Genomic DNA, 16258 nt, shown 5'->3' with positions numbered 1-16258 from the left:
ACATCAGGAGGATCATACACCACGATCAAGTACCATCTCAGGGATGCAAGGATGGTACAACATTCGAAAATCCATAAACATCATCCACTACATAAACAAAAAGGACAAACACCACATGATTATCTCCATAGATGCTGAAAAAGCATTTAACAAAATTCAACATCCATTCATAATAAAAACTTTCAACAAAATGGGTATAGAGGGCAAGTACCCCACATAATAAAAGCCATATATGACAAAACCACAGCCAACATCATACTGAACAGCGAGACGCTGAAAGATTTTCACCTAAGATCAAGAACAAGACAGGGATGCTCAGTCTCCTCACTGTTATTCAACATAGTACTGGAGGTCCTAGCCATGGCAATCAGACAACACAAAGAAATAGGAGGCATCCACATTGGTAAAGAAGAAGTTAAACTGTCAGTATTTGCAGATGACTTGATATTGTACATAAAAAACCCTTAAGAATTCACTCCAAAACAGCTAGAATTAATATCTGAATTCAGCAAAGTTGCAGGATACAAAATTAATACACAGAAATCTGTTGCTTTCCTATGCACTAACGATGAACTACCAGAAAGAGAAATCAGGAAAACAATTCCATTCATAATTGCGTCAAAGAGAATAAAATACCTAGGAATAAACATAACCAAGGAAGTGAAAGGCCTATACCCTGAAACTACAAGACACTCCTAAGAGAATTTAAAGAGGACACCAACAAATGGAAACTCATGCAGTGATCTTGGCTTAGAATAATATTGTCAAAACGGCCATCCTGCCTAAAGCAATCTACAGATTCAATGCAATCTCTATCAAAATACCAACAGCATTCTTCAATGGAACCACAAAAGACCCCGAATAGCCAAAGCAAAGCTTTAAGGTTTTAGGTTACCATAAGGATTTTCAAGCCATATGTAGGTATACACTCTGTAACACCCAATTGCTACAAAGTTCAATTACTACACCTTCTTAGTTCACTCGTTAACAACCATGCTAGATTATGCACAAAACCTTCATTGAACATGACAAAGCCAATCCTCTCTTTAAGCATTCTTTTCTTTTGAAAGATTTAAGCCAGGCTGTATTCCAGAAGATGAATTTGTCTCACGGAGTCTACTTTAAAACCTCCCAATTTTTGAGAAGAAACAGAACATCCCAGAGGAAACAGGAGAATGCACATTCTTCTCAAGGACACATGCAACACTGTCCATGACAGATGACATGTAAGGCCACAAAGCAAGACAGCAAATTTAATAATGCTCAAGTCATATCAAGCATCTTTCCCCGCCACATTATGAAACTAGAAATCGTTAACAAGAAAAAACTGGAAAAAGACACAAACATGTGAAGGCCGAACAACATGCTACTGAATAAGCGATGGATCAAGGAAGAAATCAAAGGATATAAAAAAATACCTGAAGAACAATATATGCAGTTTCCCATTTGGTTTCTTTTCTAACCTCACACCCCTACAAAAACAAACCCCAACGGATCACAATTCTGTCCCCTAGTTCCTGCCGAACAGTTCCAGGGCCCCGACTTTCCGAAGGCCGTTCCTGACTGACCTCCCGCTGTTTCCACCACCCCGTTTTACCAACGGCTCCTACTCTGGTTTCTGAGGACCAGCCTCTCCCCTGCGCCCTCTTCCACGCGCTCCTTTCGCGCCGGGACAGGCCCGGAGGAAATCTCCGCTCGCCGGGGCTCAAACCAAGACCCTCGGCTCTGGCTCTAGCCGGTCCTTCCCCACGCTCAGTGGCCGGGGCGCTGTGCGCCCGCGAGTCCTTCCAGAGACGGACGCCGAGGGACCGGGCCAGGCCCGCCCAAGCCTCCGAACACAGCCACGCGCACGGTCCACGCTCCCGGGGCCGGGTGTGGCCGCGGGTGACGAGCTCACCTCGTAGATCGCCTGGACCAGCTCCACCAGCACCCGCGGCTCCAAAACGGCCGCCATACCGAGCCGCTCCGGCTTCCTTCCCGAAGGCAAGCGAGTCACACAGTGCGCAGCACGGCGCACCAACGTCTGCGCGCCTGGGGGCGGGGCGGCCGAGCGGTGGTCACCGCCCCCTGGCGCTTGCACACTGTGCAGGAAAGCAGAAGGCCAATGCCTCTGCTGAGACACTTGTTGACTTGAGGCTCCTACTTGGCGGGGATGTTGTGAAACTGTGGGCTTGACAACAAAACGGACAAGTTTAAGAGCAGATTGGATAGAATAGGATTTCTGTTCTTCTCAAGAGAAAATGCCCAAAGTACAAAACAGAAAACACAAGGAATAGAAAAAGAGCAGAACAGACATGTGGGACATATCTAAAGGTTCCAATATTCATGTAATGTGAGTCCAGAAAGGAAGAAATAAAATGGAGCAGGAAAAAACATTCAAAGGCATAATCTTTTTGTAAGTATTTCTTAGGTTTTAAAAAATACAGCAGTTACATCAGCAAAACGGCAAACTAGAAAGTTCCAAGGACTGATTTCTCCACATAAATATTAAACACAAACACAGGTACGTGAGCATGCATGCATATTACACCAGAAGTTGTATGAATCAACTAAGTAGGTGCTCTGGAAACAGTAAAAGGTTTATAGAAACCAAGCAATATTCGTCCTAACCCTATCCCCTGCCTAGCCTTGTCGCGTGCCCTGTCCTCGCCGGCAAGAACAGCATGCAACAACAGCAGGATTCTTCTGCAGAAAGCTTTATTCTTCAGCTCTTTGTGAAACAAATGAGTTGGGCAGGACCCAGAGGGGAAGGAGAGGCTTGCTTATATAGTTCTCATGCTTTGACCTGGTTGGTGCGGCTCCATATGCCTTATTAGCATAACCATTTGGTGGGTCTCATTGGTCCTTATGCCAAGGCGCAATTAGCATGTAGTTTAGTGGTGTGGGATGATTTGTCATTAGGAAGTTCGGGGCCTTCCGGCTGCCCTGCATTGGGCGCTATTTTCTGAGTGCGGCTGCCAACATCTCCCCCTTTTTTGTCTAACAGAAGCTCAAGGAGGAACTTGCCAGCAGAGGCGGAGACAGAGGCCTGACCTCCATCATACTTCTTGATGCCCCCTTTTTGGAGAGGGGTTCTGGGCATCTACCCCTATGCAGTCAGGCATGCCTCTCAGAGGGGTCCAAGACCTCTTGCAGTGCTTTGCCTCGCATCCTCTGGCTGGCGTTGGGACCGCTTGGTACAAAGGGTTTGGACCCTTTTTCTCAACCCTCTTGCACCATGAGCTTCTTAAAGAAAGCTGTGATTAAGCATTGAGGTACTCGGGCCTGGTGCAGTGCCACATGGGCTCAGGGTGCAAGAGCTACCTCAAGCTAAAGCCGAGCTTCCTTCTTAAGCATGTTGAGCTACACTTGGGGAGAGGCGCCAATGTCTATCGCCATTAGGGCTTGAGCAAGGATCACCTTGTCCTGCTTATGTTGGTTGCGGAGTCTGCATAACAACCAGAGTAAGAGCATGAGACCTCTAAGCAGGAACACGCCCATCCCAGCCATGCCCGCCCACTCCTTGACGTGGGAGAGAGCTCTGAGGAACTAGGAAGAGAGTCCTTCCGCTACGGAGATATCTAGACGGGTGGAGTTGATGTGGATAATTTCTCGCCACAGCTCTTCTAGTGTCCCATCGAAGTCTTGGGACCAGTTTCCTGAAAGATACTGGGACAGGTCTCGTGACAGATTAGCTGCCCGTGTAAAATTTTTATATTGAATGCTAGTGATGCAGAGGGCACGATATTTCTGCTCACATCCCAATTGGGCCATTTGCCAGAGCACCTCCATTTGTTCCTCTACGAGATCTATGCGTTGATTGAGGATCATTATTCCTCCTTTCAGTTTGCCATCAAGTGTGGACTGTTGGTCCAGGGCAGAAGCTACTGAGGCTGCAAGGTTATTGAGCTCTGTAGCCGATTTGATGGAGGTGTCTAAAGCTATACCAGCGGTGGTGGCTGCGACCGCGGTCGCGGAGATCAGGAGCACTATGGCGGCTGTAACACCGAAATCGCGCCTTTCTCGAAACAGAGTCATGGTGTTAGGGGCGTCTACGGGAACAGGGACCCAACGGGGGATGCGGACTACCAAAGCATTGGTAAAGTTACGCGCATCCCAACACTGAGACAGAAAGCAGGTTTCATTGGAGCAGGAGTCAAAGCTACTATTGGATAAGATAAACAGAAATGGGGGGTATACGCATACTGGAGAAGGTGGAAAAAGGGAATTAGGTGACTCTGGACCTGATTTTGCTGAACACGTGTAGTTCTCGTTGTTATGGGTCATGATCATGTTCCAGTGTGCGCGCATGTGGTTATTCTCGCACCAAAAGGTGATATTTTTTACACCGATTCCCCCACCCTGGAGGGCGGAAAAGGGGGAGAGGTCGGTACACGAGCCATTGACTCCACACAGCATCCATTTATGGAAGGGGTTCATGCTCAGCTGCTGACGAAACTCGCCTTCGAGCACCTTTACTGGCCACCAAGCCTCATTGGCTGGCCGTCCCTCCATATCTGGGGAGATGGTAAACTCTTGCCTCTCAGTTGCCCACGTTACTACAGTTGACTGACAGTCAGTCCAGGGCCACAGCTCTCCCTCATAGTCGCCCACACAATGGGAGGCATATTTGGGTTGACGAGGCCTGTCGGTGGAATTGTTCCTGGGAGAGTGTACAAATGTGCCATTGATCCAGAGAACCATCTGGTGGATAGTCATGTTCTTATAGGACGGGCTCCCTTCCTTATTAGGCCCTTCAAATTTAGCTGACATAACGGGGAGGCTACTGGCCTCTAGAATTATGTCACTGAACCATCCGTATTTCCTCCGTTTCAGGGAGATACAGCTAGCTAGATTCTGAGTGGTGAAGCATAATGACCCATTAGTTACGAAGGATCGGTTTTCTCCCAGGGGAGCTACTAGGGTGTCTTTAACTAAGTAGGGCAAGTTCATACTAGAGTTGGTGGTGAAAAAGCGGGGAAAAACGGCTGCATTGAAATGGACAGGCATAGGCTTAGGAAAGGCAGACAGGATTCCCCATCTCAATACTCCCTGAGTCGGGGTCTCCAGTGTCAGGAGCAGGGTCAGGAGGTACAGCGAAGTCATCTCCTTTGTTTAGGACTTTCTTCGTTAGGCGCTCCGGGATCCAGAAGGGATTTTCTTCACTCTGGGGGAAAACACACACAGCTCCCCTGGATCTGATTATGATTGGATCCGGGCCCTTCCATTGGTTAGATAACACATCCTTCCATTTTACTAGTTCTTGTGGGTCTTTTGGCCACTGATTATGGCGATCCGCTGCTGTATGGCCTTGAGCATCCAGATTCAAAAAATTTATAGTGAAAAGTGCTAGGGCTATGGCAGTTTTTGGTGTGGGGGGTATATCTTCAATTCCCCCTTTTTGTTTAAGTAAATAGGATTTGAGCGTGCGGTTCGCGCGTTCCACAATCCCTTGACTCTGTGGGTTGTAGGGAAGGCCAGTGATATGTTTTATCTCCATGTGATGACAAAATTGAGCAAATTTTGTAGAGGTATAGGCTGGGCCATTGTCTGTTTTCAGAATCTGTGGTAACCCCCATGCGCTCCAAGCCTCAAGGCAGTGCTGGATGACATGGGAAGCTTTCTCTCCTGACAATGGGGAGGCAAAGATGACTCCTGAACAAGTATCTACGGATACATGTACATATTTCAGTTTCTTAAAAGACGAAATATGCGTCACATCTATTTGCTAAACTTGTAAAGGCCTAATACCTCTGGGGTTGATCTCAACATGAGGTGTGGGAAGGAAGCTGCAGCAATGTTGGCAGCTAAGGACAATGTTCCTAGCTTCGGCCCTGGTTATGCTAAACTGCCTGCGCAGCGTTTCGGCAGTGACATGAAACTGTGTGTGGAATTTTGAAGCTGTGGTGACAGGGTCTAGCAGGGGAAAGGCTATGCTTCTGGTTGCGAGGTCTGCCAGGTGGTTGCCTTGGGTCATAGGCCCGGGAAGGCCTGAATGTGCTCTGATATGAGTTATATACAAAGGAGATTGCCTATGAAGTAGTGCTGATTGTATCTGTTTGAACAAAGTGGATACTGGGCTGGACGCTTTGATTAGCCCGGCCACTTCTAGAGATTTGACTGCATTAACTACATAACAGGAGTCAGACACAATATTTAAAGGTTCAGGAAAGATTTGTAGGACCTCTAAGACTATGCGACATTCCACTATTTGTGGAGTGTCAGGCGTGTAGCCTTTTGTCACAACTTTGCCATCATGGACATAGGCACCTGTGCCTGTCTTAGACCCGTCCGTGTAAACTGTTTTTCCATGAGGCAGCGGGGTTAGGCTAGTGACCCGAGGAAATACTAGGAGATGATTTTTGGCGAAGTTGATGAGGGGATGTTTAGGGAAATGATTATCAAAGGTTCCTGAGAAACTGTAAGCAAGTATGGCCCAATCATCGTTCATAGCACATAATACTTGTATCTGTTCTACGCTGTAAGGGGTTATAATTTTAGCTGGAGCCTCTCCGAAATGTGTCATGGAGGTTTTTACTCCTCTCAAAGCAAGTTTGGCCACGGCTGCCGGATAGTACTCTATTGTCCTAGCCTGAGAGGCTTGGGGATGGATCCAGATCAGTGGGCCGTGCTGCCATAAAACTGCTGTTGGCAGCTCCGGGGTGGGAAGCACACACAACTCAAAGGGTTCATTCGATTGCACTCTATTTAATTGTGCTGTCATCAAAGCCTGTTCTACTTTGCGAATGGCTTGTAATGCCTCAGGTGTGAGGGAGCGCGGTGACGTTAGTTGTGGGTCTCCTTCTAGGGTTTTAAATAGTGGAGTCAATTCAGTGGTGGGTATCTTTAAGTATGGGCGCAACCAATTAATATCCCCTAGGAGTTTTTGGAAGTCATTCAAATTTCGCAATTGATTATGTCTTATCTCAAGCTTTTGGGGGCAAATTACATCTGTGTAAATGGTTGCTCTTAGGAATTTGCTAACACTAGATTTTTGGACCTTCTCGCTTGCTATATTCAGTCTCTAATTTTCTAGGGATCTAGTGAGATCTATATATGCTTCTTCTATTTCCGCTGGTTGTGGGGAGCAAAGAAGGATGTCATCCATGTAATGGATGATCTTTAGCATGGGATAGGTCTTACGAATTGGGTCTAGCGCTCACTGAACGTACAGTTGACATATGGTGGGGCTATTTGCCATTCCTTGAGGGAGGACCTTCCACTGAAATCTGGCATCGGGTTGTTCATGGTTAATAGCTGGCAAAGTAAAAGCAAATCTTTCCCTGTCCTTGGAGCTTAGAGGTATAGAAAAGAAACAATCTTTAATATCTATTATGAGCACTTTCCATTCTTTGGGTAAGGCAGAGAGGAGTGGCAGTCCCCGTTGTACGGGTCCAAGCATTCTCATTTGAGCATTTACTGCTCTCAGATCATGAAGCAACTTCCATGATCCTGACTTTTTCCTGATTACAAATATGGGTGTGTTCCATGGGGACACAGAGGGTTCTAGGTGTCCCACTTGGAGCTGCTCTTGCACTAAGCAATGAGCTGCTTCTAATTTTTCAGAGGATAGGGGCCACTGAGGAACCCATACGGCCTCCTCTGTGAGCTAAGGTATGGGCATGGCATCTTCAATGGCCTTTATGAAAAACCTAGGCCGTGACGGTCATTCTTTACTTTGGGCAGGATGGGCTCTATGCGTCCCTGTTGGTGTTTCCCCAGCCCTTTGCCAGGGATGTATCCCATGTCCATCATCATGCTTTGGGCGGGGGTGGAGTATTCATTAATGAGTTTGAGGCCTAAGTCTCTCATGACATCCCTCCCCCATAAATTGACTGGTAGAGGGAGTACATAAGGGGTGACTGTACCCTCTTGTCCTTCAGGGGCTCGCCATTTCAATGGTTTGGCACTAATTGAAGGGCTTGACTCATATCTTAAACCTTGTAATGAATGTGAGGATTGGGTCACAGGCCACTTGGAGGGCTACTAGGTTGCAGAGATAATACTTTTATCTGCTCCAGTGTCTAGGATTCCCTCAAAGCTCTTTCCCTTTATTTGAAGAGTTAATTTTGGTCTGTCTGCTAAATCTAATACTATGAAGGCTGAATCCCAGTCAGAGGAGCCGAAGCTCCTTTCTCCCCTCTCCGTGTTGGTAGCAGGATAATTGGCGTGGAGACTAGGTAAAACTAAGAGCTGGGCTATGCGGTCTCCCGGGGATATAGGATAGATTCCTCTGGGAGCCGAACACATGATTTTTACCTGTCCTTCATAATCTTGATCTATGACTCCGGGATGAACTACTAGGCCTTTCAATGCAGCAGAAGAGCGCCCTAGGAGTAACCCAATGGTATTTGGTGGTAGGGGGCCTTTAAAGTCTGAAGGGATAGGCTGAACTCCCATCTGTGGAGTCAACACTATTCTGGTGGTGGCACGGATGTCCAATCCCGCGGAACTTGAAGTGGCTCTCTTTGGGGGGCCTGATTGTTCCCGAATGACACTTGCGTGCTGGTTGCCCCATATATTTGCGGGCCCTGGTGACGGGGGCCCCTCTGGGCGTTTTTTGGCAGTTCTAAGGGTTTCCCTTCTATATCTTTAATAGACCGGCACTCATTAGCCTAATGCCTGCCTTTCTTACACTTAGGGCACAACTCAGGGGTCTTTTGGGTTGTTTGTTCTGAAGCTGGGCTCCTACACTCTCTCTTTATATGTCCTAATTTCCTGCATTGAAAGCATTTGATACTTCTGTTAGTGATCCTGGCTTGTTTGTGGCTCTGTAATATGGCCGCGGCTAGGCCCGCATTGGTGAGTGGCCCTCCTATTTCTCTACAGGCTTTCAACCAGGCATGTATCCCTTTTTGTTTCCAGGGTGTTATCGCCTGTCTGCATTCCTTGGTACATTGTTCAAATACTAATTGCTCCACTAGGGGCATTGCTTGTTCCTGATCTCTAAATATTCTGCCTGCGGCCTCCATCATACGAGCGACAAAGTCAGAAATGGCTCGCTCAGCCCCTGAATAATTTTTGTCAAATTGCCTGATACTTCTCCTTTGTTGGTGAGGGCTTTCCATGCCTTGGCGGCGCACGTGTTTATTTGTGCGTATACCTGTAAGGGGAAGGCGGTCTGGTCAGCTACCCACTGTCCTTGGCCCGTCAGCATATCATATGACCACGCAGGCTGTCCTTCGGCCGCGTTTGCGCGTGCCTGGGTCATGCGGATATCATGCCACAATGCCTTCCATTCTATGTATTGCCCCATACTAGAAAGGCATGCTTTAGTTACATATTGCCAGTCTGCGGGTGTCATGGCTGTCTCTGTTAATCTCTCAACTTGTGCTATGGTATAGTTGGCACTGACCCCATAAGCCCGAACGGATTCTGCTAACTCCTTAACTTGTTTATCGCTCAGGGGCTGGTGAGAGCGTACGCCATTATCCTCAAATACAGGAAACATTTGTCTAATTGCCTGAAGAGTATCTGGGTGGCAAAAGGAGAGTGCGCCACTCACGTAAGGTGGCGGGGCAAAGGGCGTCGGGGGACACCCTGCTTTCATTTTTTCCTTGGTCTGCTTTTCAACTTTGCTGGTTCCCTTACTTCTACACTCTGCGGTTCTATTTCCTTCCCCTTCCTCTGCGGATGCTAATTCCTCCTCAGATTCCCTGTTGGAGAGTTGGAGGTCCCTCAACTCTTTCCAGGGGTATTTACTATTTTCTCCGAGGCGATCGTCACTCGCTTCTCGGGGCTCTTTCGCTTTTGCCCTAGGCGGGCTTTCTCCCTCACTCTGAGGTTTCTTTACCTTCGTTTTTGTGGCCTTTTTTCGGCCGCGCGCGCTCTCTGTTTCCCGTTCCGTTTCTGACATGCTCTCTTGGATATCTGTCAATGCTCTCTGACCTTCTTTTATTACCTTTTCACATCTCTCATCTTGCAGACAAGCTCTAATCAGTTTCCAGAGGGGCCTGGTGCCTCCCCTCAGGCTACCCTCCTCCTCCTCTCTATCAAGATCTTTCCCCAGTTTGTCCCAGCTCGGGATTGAGAGGGACCCTGAACAAATGAACCAGGGGGCCACACGGTCTATCTCCTTCACAAAAGATCTTAAGACTTTGCTGGAGACCTTCAAGTTTCACTCTTTGAGAGCTGTCTGCAGCGCCGTGACTAATGACGGTGCATTCTCCATGGTGCCTCCTTATTTACAGAGAACCATCAACCATCATCCTAAAAAGCAGGGGCCTCTCGGAACTTACCCCTCCGGGCTTTCTTCTGACCTGCAGTTCTGAATCCTCTCCAGATGTCTGAAGGGTCCTCCCTGTGCCGGTGATGTTCTGGTTCCCGGGTTTCGGCACCACTTGTCGCGTGCCCTGTCCTCGCCGGCAAGAACAGCATGCAACAACAGCAGGATTCTTCTGCAGAAAGCTTTATTCTTCAGCTCTTTGTGAAACAAATGAGTTGGGCAGGACCCAGAGGGGAAGGAGAGGCTTGCTTATATAGTTCTCATGCTCTGACCTGGTTGGTGCGGCTCCATATGCCTTATTAGCATAACCATTTGGTGGGTCTCATTGGTCCTTATGCCAAGGCGCAATTAGCATGTAGTTTAGTGGTGTGGGATGATTTGTCATTAGGAAGTTCGGGGCCTTCCGGCTGCCCTGCATTGGGCGCTATTTTCTGAGTGCGGCTGCCAACATAGCCTGGTGGTAGTCTTGGTCTTAAGTAGCCAGCTGGTTCTCTGTTCTCCCCTCAAATTAAAGGAAACAGAGTACACTTTTTAATTTCTGTAATTTAATGTGTATATCTGTTCTAACCTGGAGATACCCGACCCACTGTCATAAACTATTCATTTTTGTCTTTCATAATTTGGGACACAAGCAGGAAAAGCAGAGGAGGATGCTTGTAAAAGCCAGAAGGAACTACAAACTCACAGATGTCTAGAGCAAGAGATTACAGGTGGAGATTCAGAATAGACCATCTAAGGCCCAGAGAAGCTGGGATAAGACTTCTTTGGAAATTAGGACATTCAAAAGCAACCATACTTCAAAAGATTGACATTGCACCAACCAGCGTCTCAGATCACAAAGGTATGAAACTAGAAACAAATTACACAAAGAAAACAAAAAAGCCCACAAACACATGGAGGCTTAATAACATGCTCCTAAATATTCAATGGATCAATGACCAAATAAAAACAGATCAAGCAATATATGGAGACAAATGACAACAATAATTCAACACCGCAAAATTTGTGGGATGCAACGAAGGCCGTGCTAAGAGGGAAGTATATTGCAATACAGGCCTACCTCAGGAAAGAACAAGCCCAAATGAACAGTCTAAACTCACAATTAACAAAACTAGAAAAGGAAGAACAAATGAGGCCCAAAGTCAGTAGAAGGGGAGACATAACAAAGATTAGAGCAGAAATAAATAAAATTGAGAAGAATAAGACAATAGAGAGAACCAAGGAAAGCAGGAGCTGGTTCTTTAAGAAAATAAACAAAATAGATAAACCCCTTGCCAGACTTATCAAGAAAAAAAGAATCTACACACATAAACAGAATCAGAAATGAAAAAGGAAAAATCACTACTGACACTACAGAAATACCAAGAATTATTAGAGAATACTATGAAAAATTATATGGTAACAAACTGGATAACACTTAGGGTGTGGACAATGGAGGTACTTTAAAGAGATTGAAGGGAATTGACCCAGGATAAAATGAGCGTGTCCTGCAGTATGTGTCTTAACTAAGTGCCCTTAATAAAAGTGAAGGTAAAGGTCCAAGGCAGAAGAGAGACAGTCTTTCTCAAGAGAATGCCACCAACAGGAGGAAACTGAGCAACACATACTCTGAGTGACTCAAAACAAACAAGCTGGAATTAGTTGACTAGGATCACGTACAACGAAATGTAAGATGTAGAGTTAAATGAAGAGGCTAATGACCCTTAGAAATAAGAGAAAGAAGTTGAGAAAAAGTCCATCCTGAGAATTAGGTTTCTCTGGAAAAAGGGAAACACCAAAGTCTACAATTGTGTATAGAAAAGGAAAATACAGAGCTGGAAAAAATAAAACACATAGCAAATATGATCATAAACTGAGTGAGAACAAAGATAATTTGAGAGTTTATAAGAAACTGATGTTCAATATTTGCTGAAATTTAGTTGATGTCAAATCCTTTAAAAATTCTGAAAATCTTAGGGTGAAAACTCCCTAACAAATTAATTTTACTCAACATTTATTAAGGTTCTATGATATATATTAAGTATACACCAGTAAATAAGACTATTTCCCTGTCCAAGATGGAAGTCAGATATGTAAACATTTCAGAACAATAAAATGTTTCACGCAGTGAGGAGAGAGATAAGGTTATGCTGTGGTACACAAACTCCAAAAATCTTGGCAGTTAAATAACAAAAGTTATTTCTTATTCACATCATATATCAAATGCATGTTGACAAGAGCAGGCAGGCCAGACTTCATTCAACTGATAAAAAAAGATTGGATATCCAGTGATTTTTTTTTAATGTTATCTGTCACTGAGAAAGATAGCAATTGGCTAAAAATCATTCTAAGAACCTTGTCCTTCAACATATGAAGCCATGAACTATCTCAACAGCAGTAAAGTGTGTAATTCAACATAAAAATGGCTCAAATATTTAGGTGAAGAAAGCACACTTTAAGTTTTTGAGTGAACACCTTCTATCTACAAGAAAAGAGGTGGGTCAAATGGCCATTTAAAATAAGTGTATCTTGGTAATAAGCTTTTTTAAAAAACTTATAAAAACCGAACTTGAATGTGCTAAAGCAAGCAGAAAGAGATCGTTTTCTCTTTTCTTCAGTTCCCTCTGTGAGCATGTTTGATCCTTATGCCTCTGGGAAGGCTTTCTTGTTCCTTCAATGAATGTAGCCACCTGTGTTTGTGTTTTTGTTCAGATGAGTCAGATGGGAATGGAGGAGTGGAACATTTTAGTACCACTTCAAATTCCTAGGGAATAATTCTGATCATCCCACCATGGGAGGAATCAATCAGAAATGGTGTCAGCTAAGAACATGGTACCTTCTGTGGAGATCAAGTGGATGGAAGGGGCTGCAGAGACTGAACTGAAAATTCACAGATGAATGCACTGGCATGTTTCTCCCCCCCCCCAAAAAAAAACAATAGATGGAAGAATAAATGTCCAGGGAAAGAATAACAACAAACAGTACCACCATCGGAAGAGAGGTCAGTTACATGTTACAGCGTTAGCCAGCAGGATGGTCCCTTGGAAGTATCCTTGCAGTAGGCCTGGGGTTGGAGAGCAGAGGTCACACGCCATGGTTAGACCTGGGGTCTCCTCATCCTCTCCAGGGGGAGCTTTCGACCTGAACTTCTGATGCTCCCTGTATCAACGAGAGAGGACACCACCCCCACAGATCTACTCACCTCTCCCTCCTGCTCCTAAATGGACACAATGGTTTAAATTTTGCCCATTGCTCCCACTGTGTAGTATGTTTTCGTGTTGTTTTAACTTTCTTAAAGTTTTATATTTCTAGTGTATTTTCTTGCCTCATAAAAATCACAGATGATCCTGGAATTTATCTAAGTGAGCAGAAAGGAGATCTTCAGTAACTCGGGAACTTTCTCGTCTGCACCCAACACCGTCAGAGCTTATTCTGAAATCCGAACATGATGATTTCCAGCTTTTGTCTAACAAAGAGCCAAGCAACTCTGCAATGAAACAAAATGCTGGCTATTTATAGCATTACTTTTCTGGTTGAAATTGGTTTCAAAACTTTTTGGTTTTATTGGTGTTTTCTTATGGCTTTACCATACTGTAGCGGGGGACTATTCACTAACAGTGAAAAGAAGCAAGTGTAAGGCTTAAAAGAGACACTTAGGAATACAGAAAGAGAAGCAATATATTTGCATTATTGGTGGAGTTTTTTCCTATTTTGGTTTTTACATTCACTGTTTAAAATATGTTTCTTACAGATAGAAGGGCAGCAAAATGCAATTGTTTTTACCAGCTGATTTGCAAACATGAAGTGTTAATTAAAATTTGAAGCTCTCAAAGTTTCTAATTTGCCTGTAAAATTCATTCGTTTGGGATTTTAGTTTTTATTCTCTTTTCCTGGTTGCATCTTTAATAATAGATTAAGGTAAAAAGGATTTTTGAAATACATTTCACAAAAGCATTATAAAAGAAAACTACCAAAGTTTTAGAAATATAAATGGTTTCCTGAAATTGACTTGATATAACATTAAATAATTTAGTTTCACTGTCAGGTGAAAACTTCGAACAGAAATGACAGCTTTTACTTCATAAATTAGAATTTAGGGAAAACAATTTCAAATATTCATAATGCTTAACTGAATCTACATAATTCCATCTGTAGGTGATATCAAACATTCTTCATATTGATTTTTATATAAATGACAAGAATATGGAAAACAAAAAAAAAGAGAGGTTCCTGCTCCATTTTTGGCTATATATACAAGATTGGTGTCATTAGTTAAATATTTTGCATAGTGGTAAAGAATTTGAAATAATGGCAAAGAAGAGCCAGAAATCAAGACAACAGCAGTTCCTGACTGGCCCCCACATAACAACCACTCAAGCTCCACTTCTTACAGCAGCCCTGAAAGGTATTAGTTTGCATTATTTTTTACTAGCTTTATTGAAGTATATATACATACATATGAATAAAGCTGGCATACACACACACACACACACACACACACGTATATATGTATAAAGCCACCCAATTTAAATGTACAGTTCTCATTTCTCATAAATCTGTAGTGCTGTACAACTAGCACCTATTACCCCAATCCAAGTATAGAATGTTCCACCGCCACATAAACCTCTCTCATGCTCAGTCACCCTTCATTCCCACTCCAGCCATAGGTGATCACAAATGTACATCTGTCTCCATAGTTGCCTGTTATGAACATTTCATATAAATGGATTTTCAAAATGTGTGCTTTTAAAACTTTATCTAGCATAATGTATTTGAGGCTCATCTATGTTGCAGCATGAACAGGTGTTTGTATTATTTCCACTTTTTGGCTATTATAAATCTTTCTGTTCTGAATGTTCATGTATAAATCTTTGTATAGACTCATATTTTCATTTATCTTGAATGGATACTCAGGAAAGTAACCTCTGGGCCACACAGTAAGTTTATGTCTTAATTTTCAAATAAGTAACAAATTGTTTTCCACAGTAGCTGCATTTCTTTGTATTCCCATAAGAAATGAATGAGGGTTCCAGTTTTTACACATCCTCTAGAGCACTTGTTATTATCATCTTTCTTTTTTATTATCATCATCCTAGTGATTGTGAAGTGGCATCTCATTGGTTTTGGCATCTCACTGGTTTTTACATTTTGCTGATGGCTAATAATACTGAGAATGATACCATGTGCTTATTGCCCATTCCTACATATGTATTTTTTTGAAGAAATACCTATTCAAATTTATTTATTTTTTATTGCATTTTTGTTTTCTGGTAATTGAGTTGCGAACTTTTAAAATATATTTTATCTTTGCTCTTTTTCTCATTTTCTATTAAAGTGTAGTTCATACACAATATTATATTGGTTTCAAGTATACAACATAATGATTCAGCAGATATCTACATTATTAAATTCTTATCCCAATAAGTATACTTTCTGTCAACATTGAAAAATATTACAGTATTATCGACTACTCTATACTGTACTTTCATTCCTTTAAAATATATTCTGAAAACAAGTCATTTATCCTGTATATGCTTTGAAAATTTTTTCTCCCAATCTGTGGGGGGTTTTTTTTTTGTATTCTTAAAGTTTAAAATGTTTGAATTTTTGTGAAGATCAATTTCTCCTTGCATAATTGGTGTTACATCTAAGACTTTACCTAACCTAAAGTTACCATATTACTTTATTTTTACTAAACAGGAAAGAAACTGAAGCTTGGTGAGGCCAAGAGACATGTGCAAGAACTTGTTCATGTGCAGGTCCTCTTGTCCCTACATCGTTCCTCTCCACTCACTGCTACTGGCATAGAATTCAAGTGAGCTCACGAGAGTGAAGTCTGATATTAGGCCTGGGTTTTCTCAAACTCAAAAGATTTTTATGGGCAGCATAGCCATCTGAGTGATGACCATACCTCCAGTAGGACCAGATGTACCTTCCCTGAAAGTTCTCTTCTAGCTTCTTCTGTGAACCCTGGGATGAAGATAAGAAGTAAAAATAGCTGGAATACAACTTCTTGTTAGAGCGTTTTGAATGAGATATGCACCTCTACTTTTAGAACACAAACCCACTGGTTAG

At 43.5% G+C, this 16258-nt stretch overlaps 1 protein-coding gene across 27 annotated transcripts in view; it reads right to left on the bottom strand.

Annotated features, from left to right (window-relative positions):
- LOC118967075 (uncharacterized) overlaps positions 1 to 16258 on the bottom strand; it is an 86311-nt gene that overhangs the window by 19582 nt on the left and 50471 nt on the right. For 16 of the 27 annotated variants that reach the window (XR_012127817.1, XR_012127825.1, XR_012127827.1 and 13 more), the window contains exon 4: positions 1898 to 10706. The exons of 6 other annotated variants lie outside the window; for them this stretch is intronic. Coding sequence is in view for 2 of the 21 variants with exons in the window: in XM_073228824.1 (XP_073084925.1) it covers positions 1898 to 1954 (57 nt within the window). In the remaining 19 variants the exon portion in view is untranslated. Of the gene's footprint in view, positions 1 to 1897; positions 10707 to 13168; positions 13343 to 16258 lie in introns of those variants that run through there. 5 more of the 27 variants (XR_012127813.1, XR_012127814.1, XM_073228824.1 and 2 more) reach the window with 5 other exon arrangements.

Source organism: Manis javanica, chromosome 2 (assembly GCF_040802235.1).
Source record: "Manis javanica isolate MJ-LG chromosome 2, MJ_LKY, whole genome shotgun sequence".
Classification (NCBI taxonomy): domain Eukaryota; kingdom Metazoa; phylum Chordata; class Mammalia; order Pholidota; family Manidae; genus Manis; species Manis javanica.
Note: the sequence above shows the minus strand (reverse complement) of the source record. Positions and strands in the feature narration are given on the sequence as shown.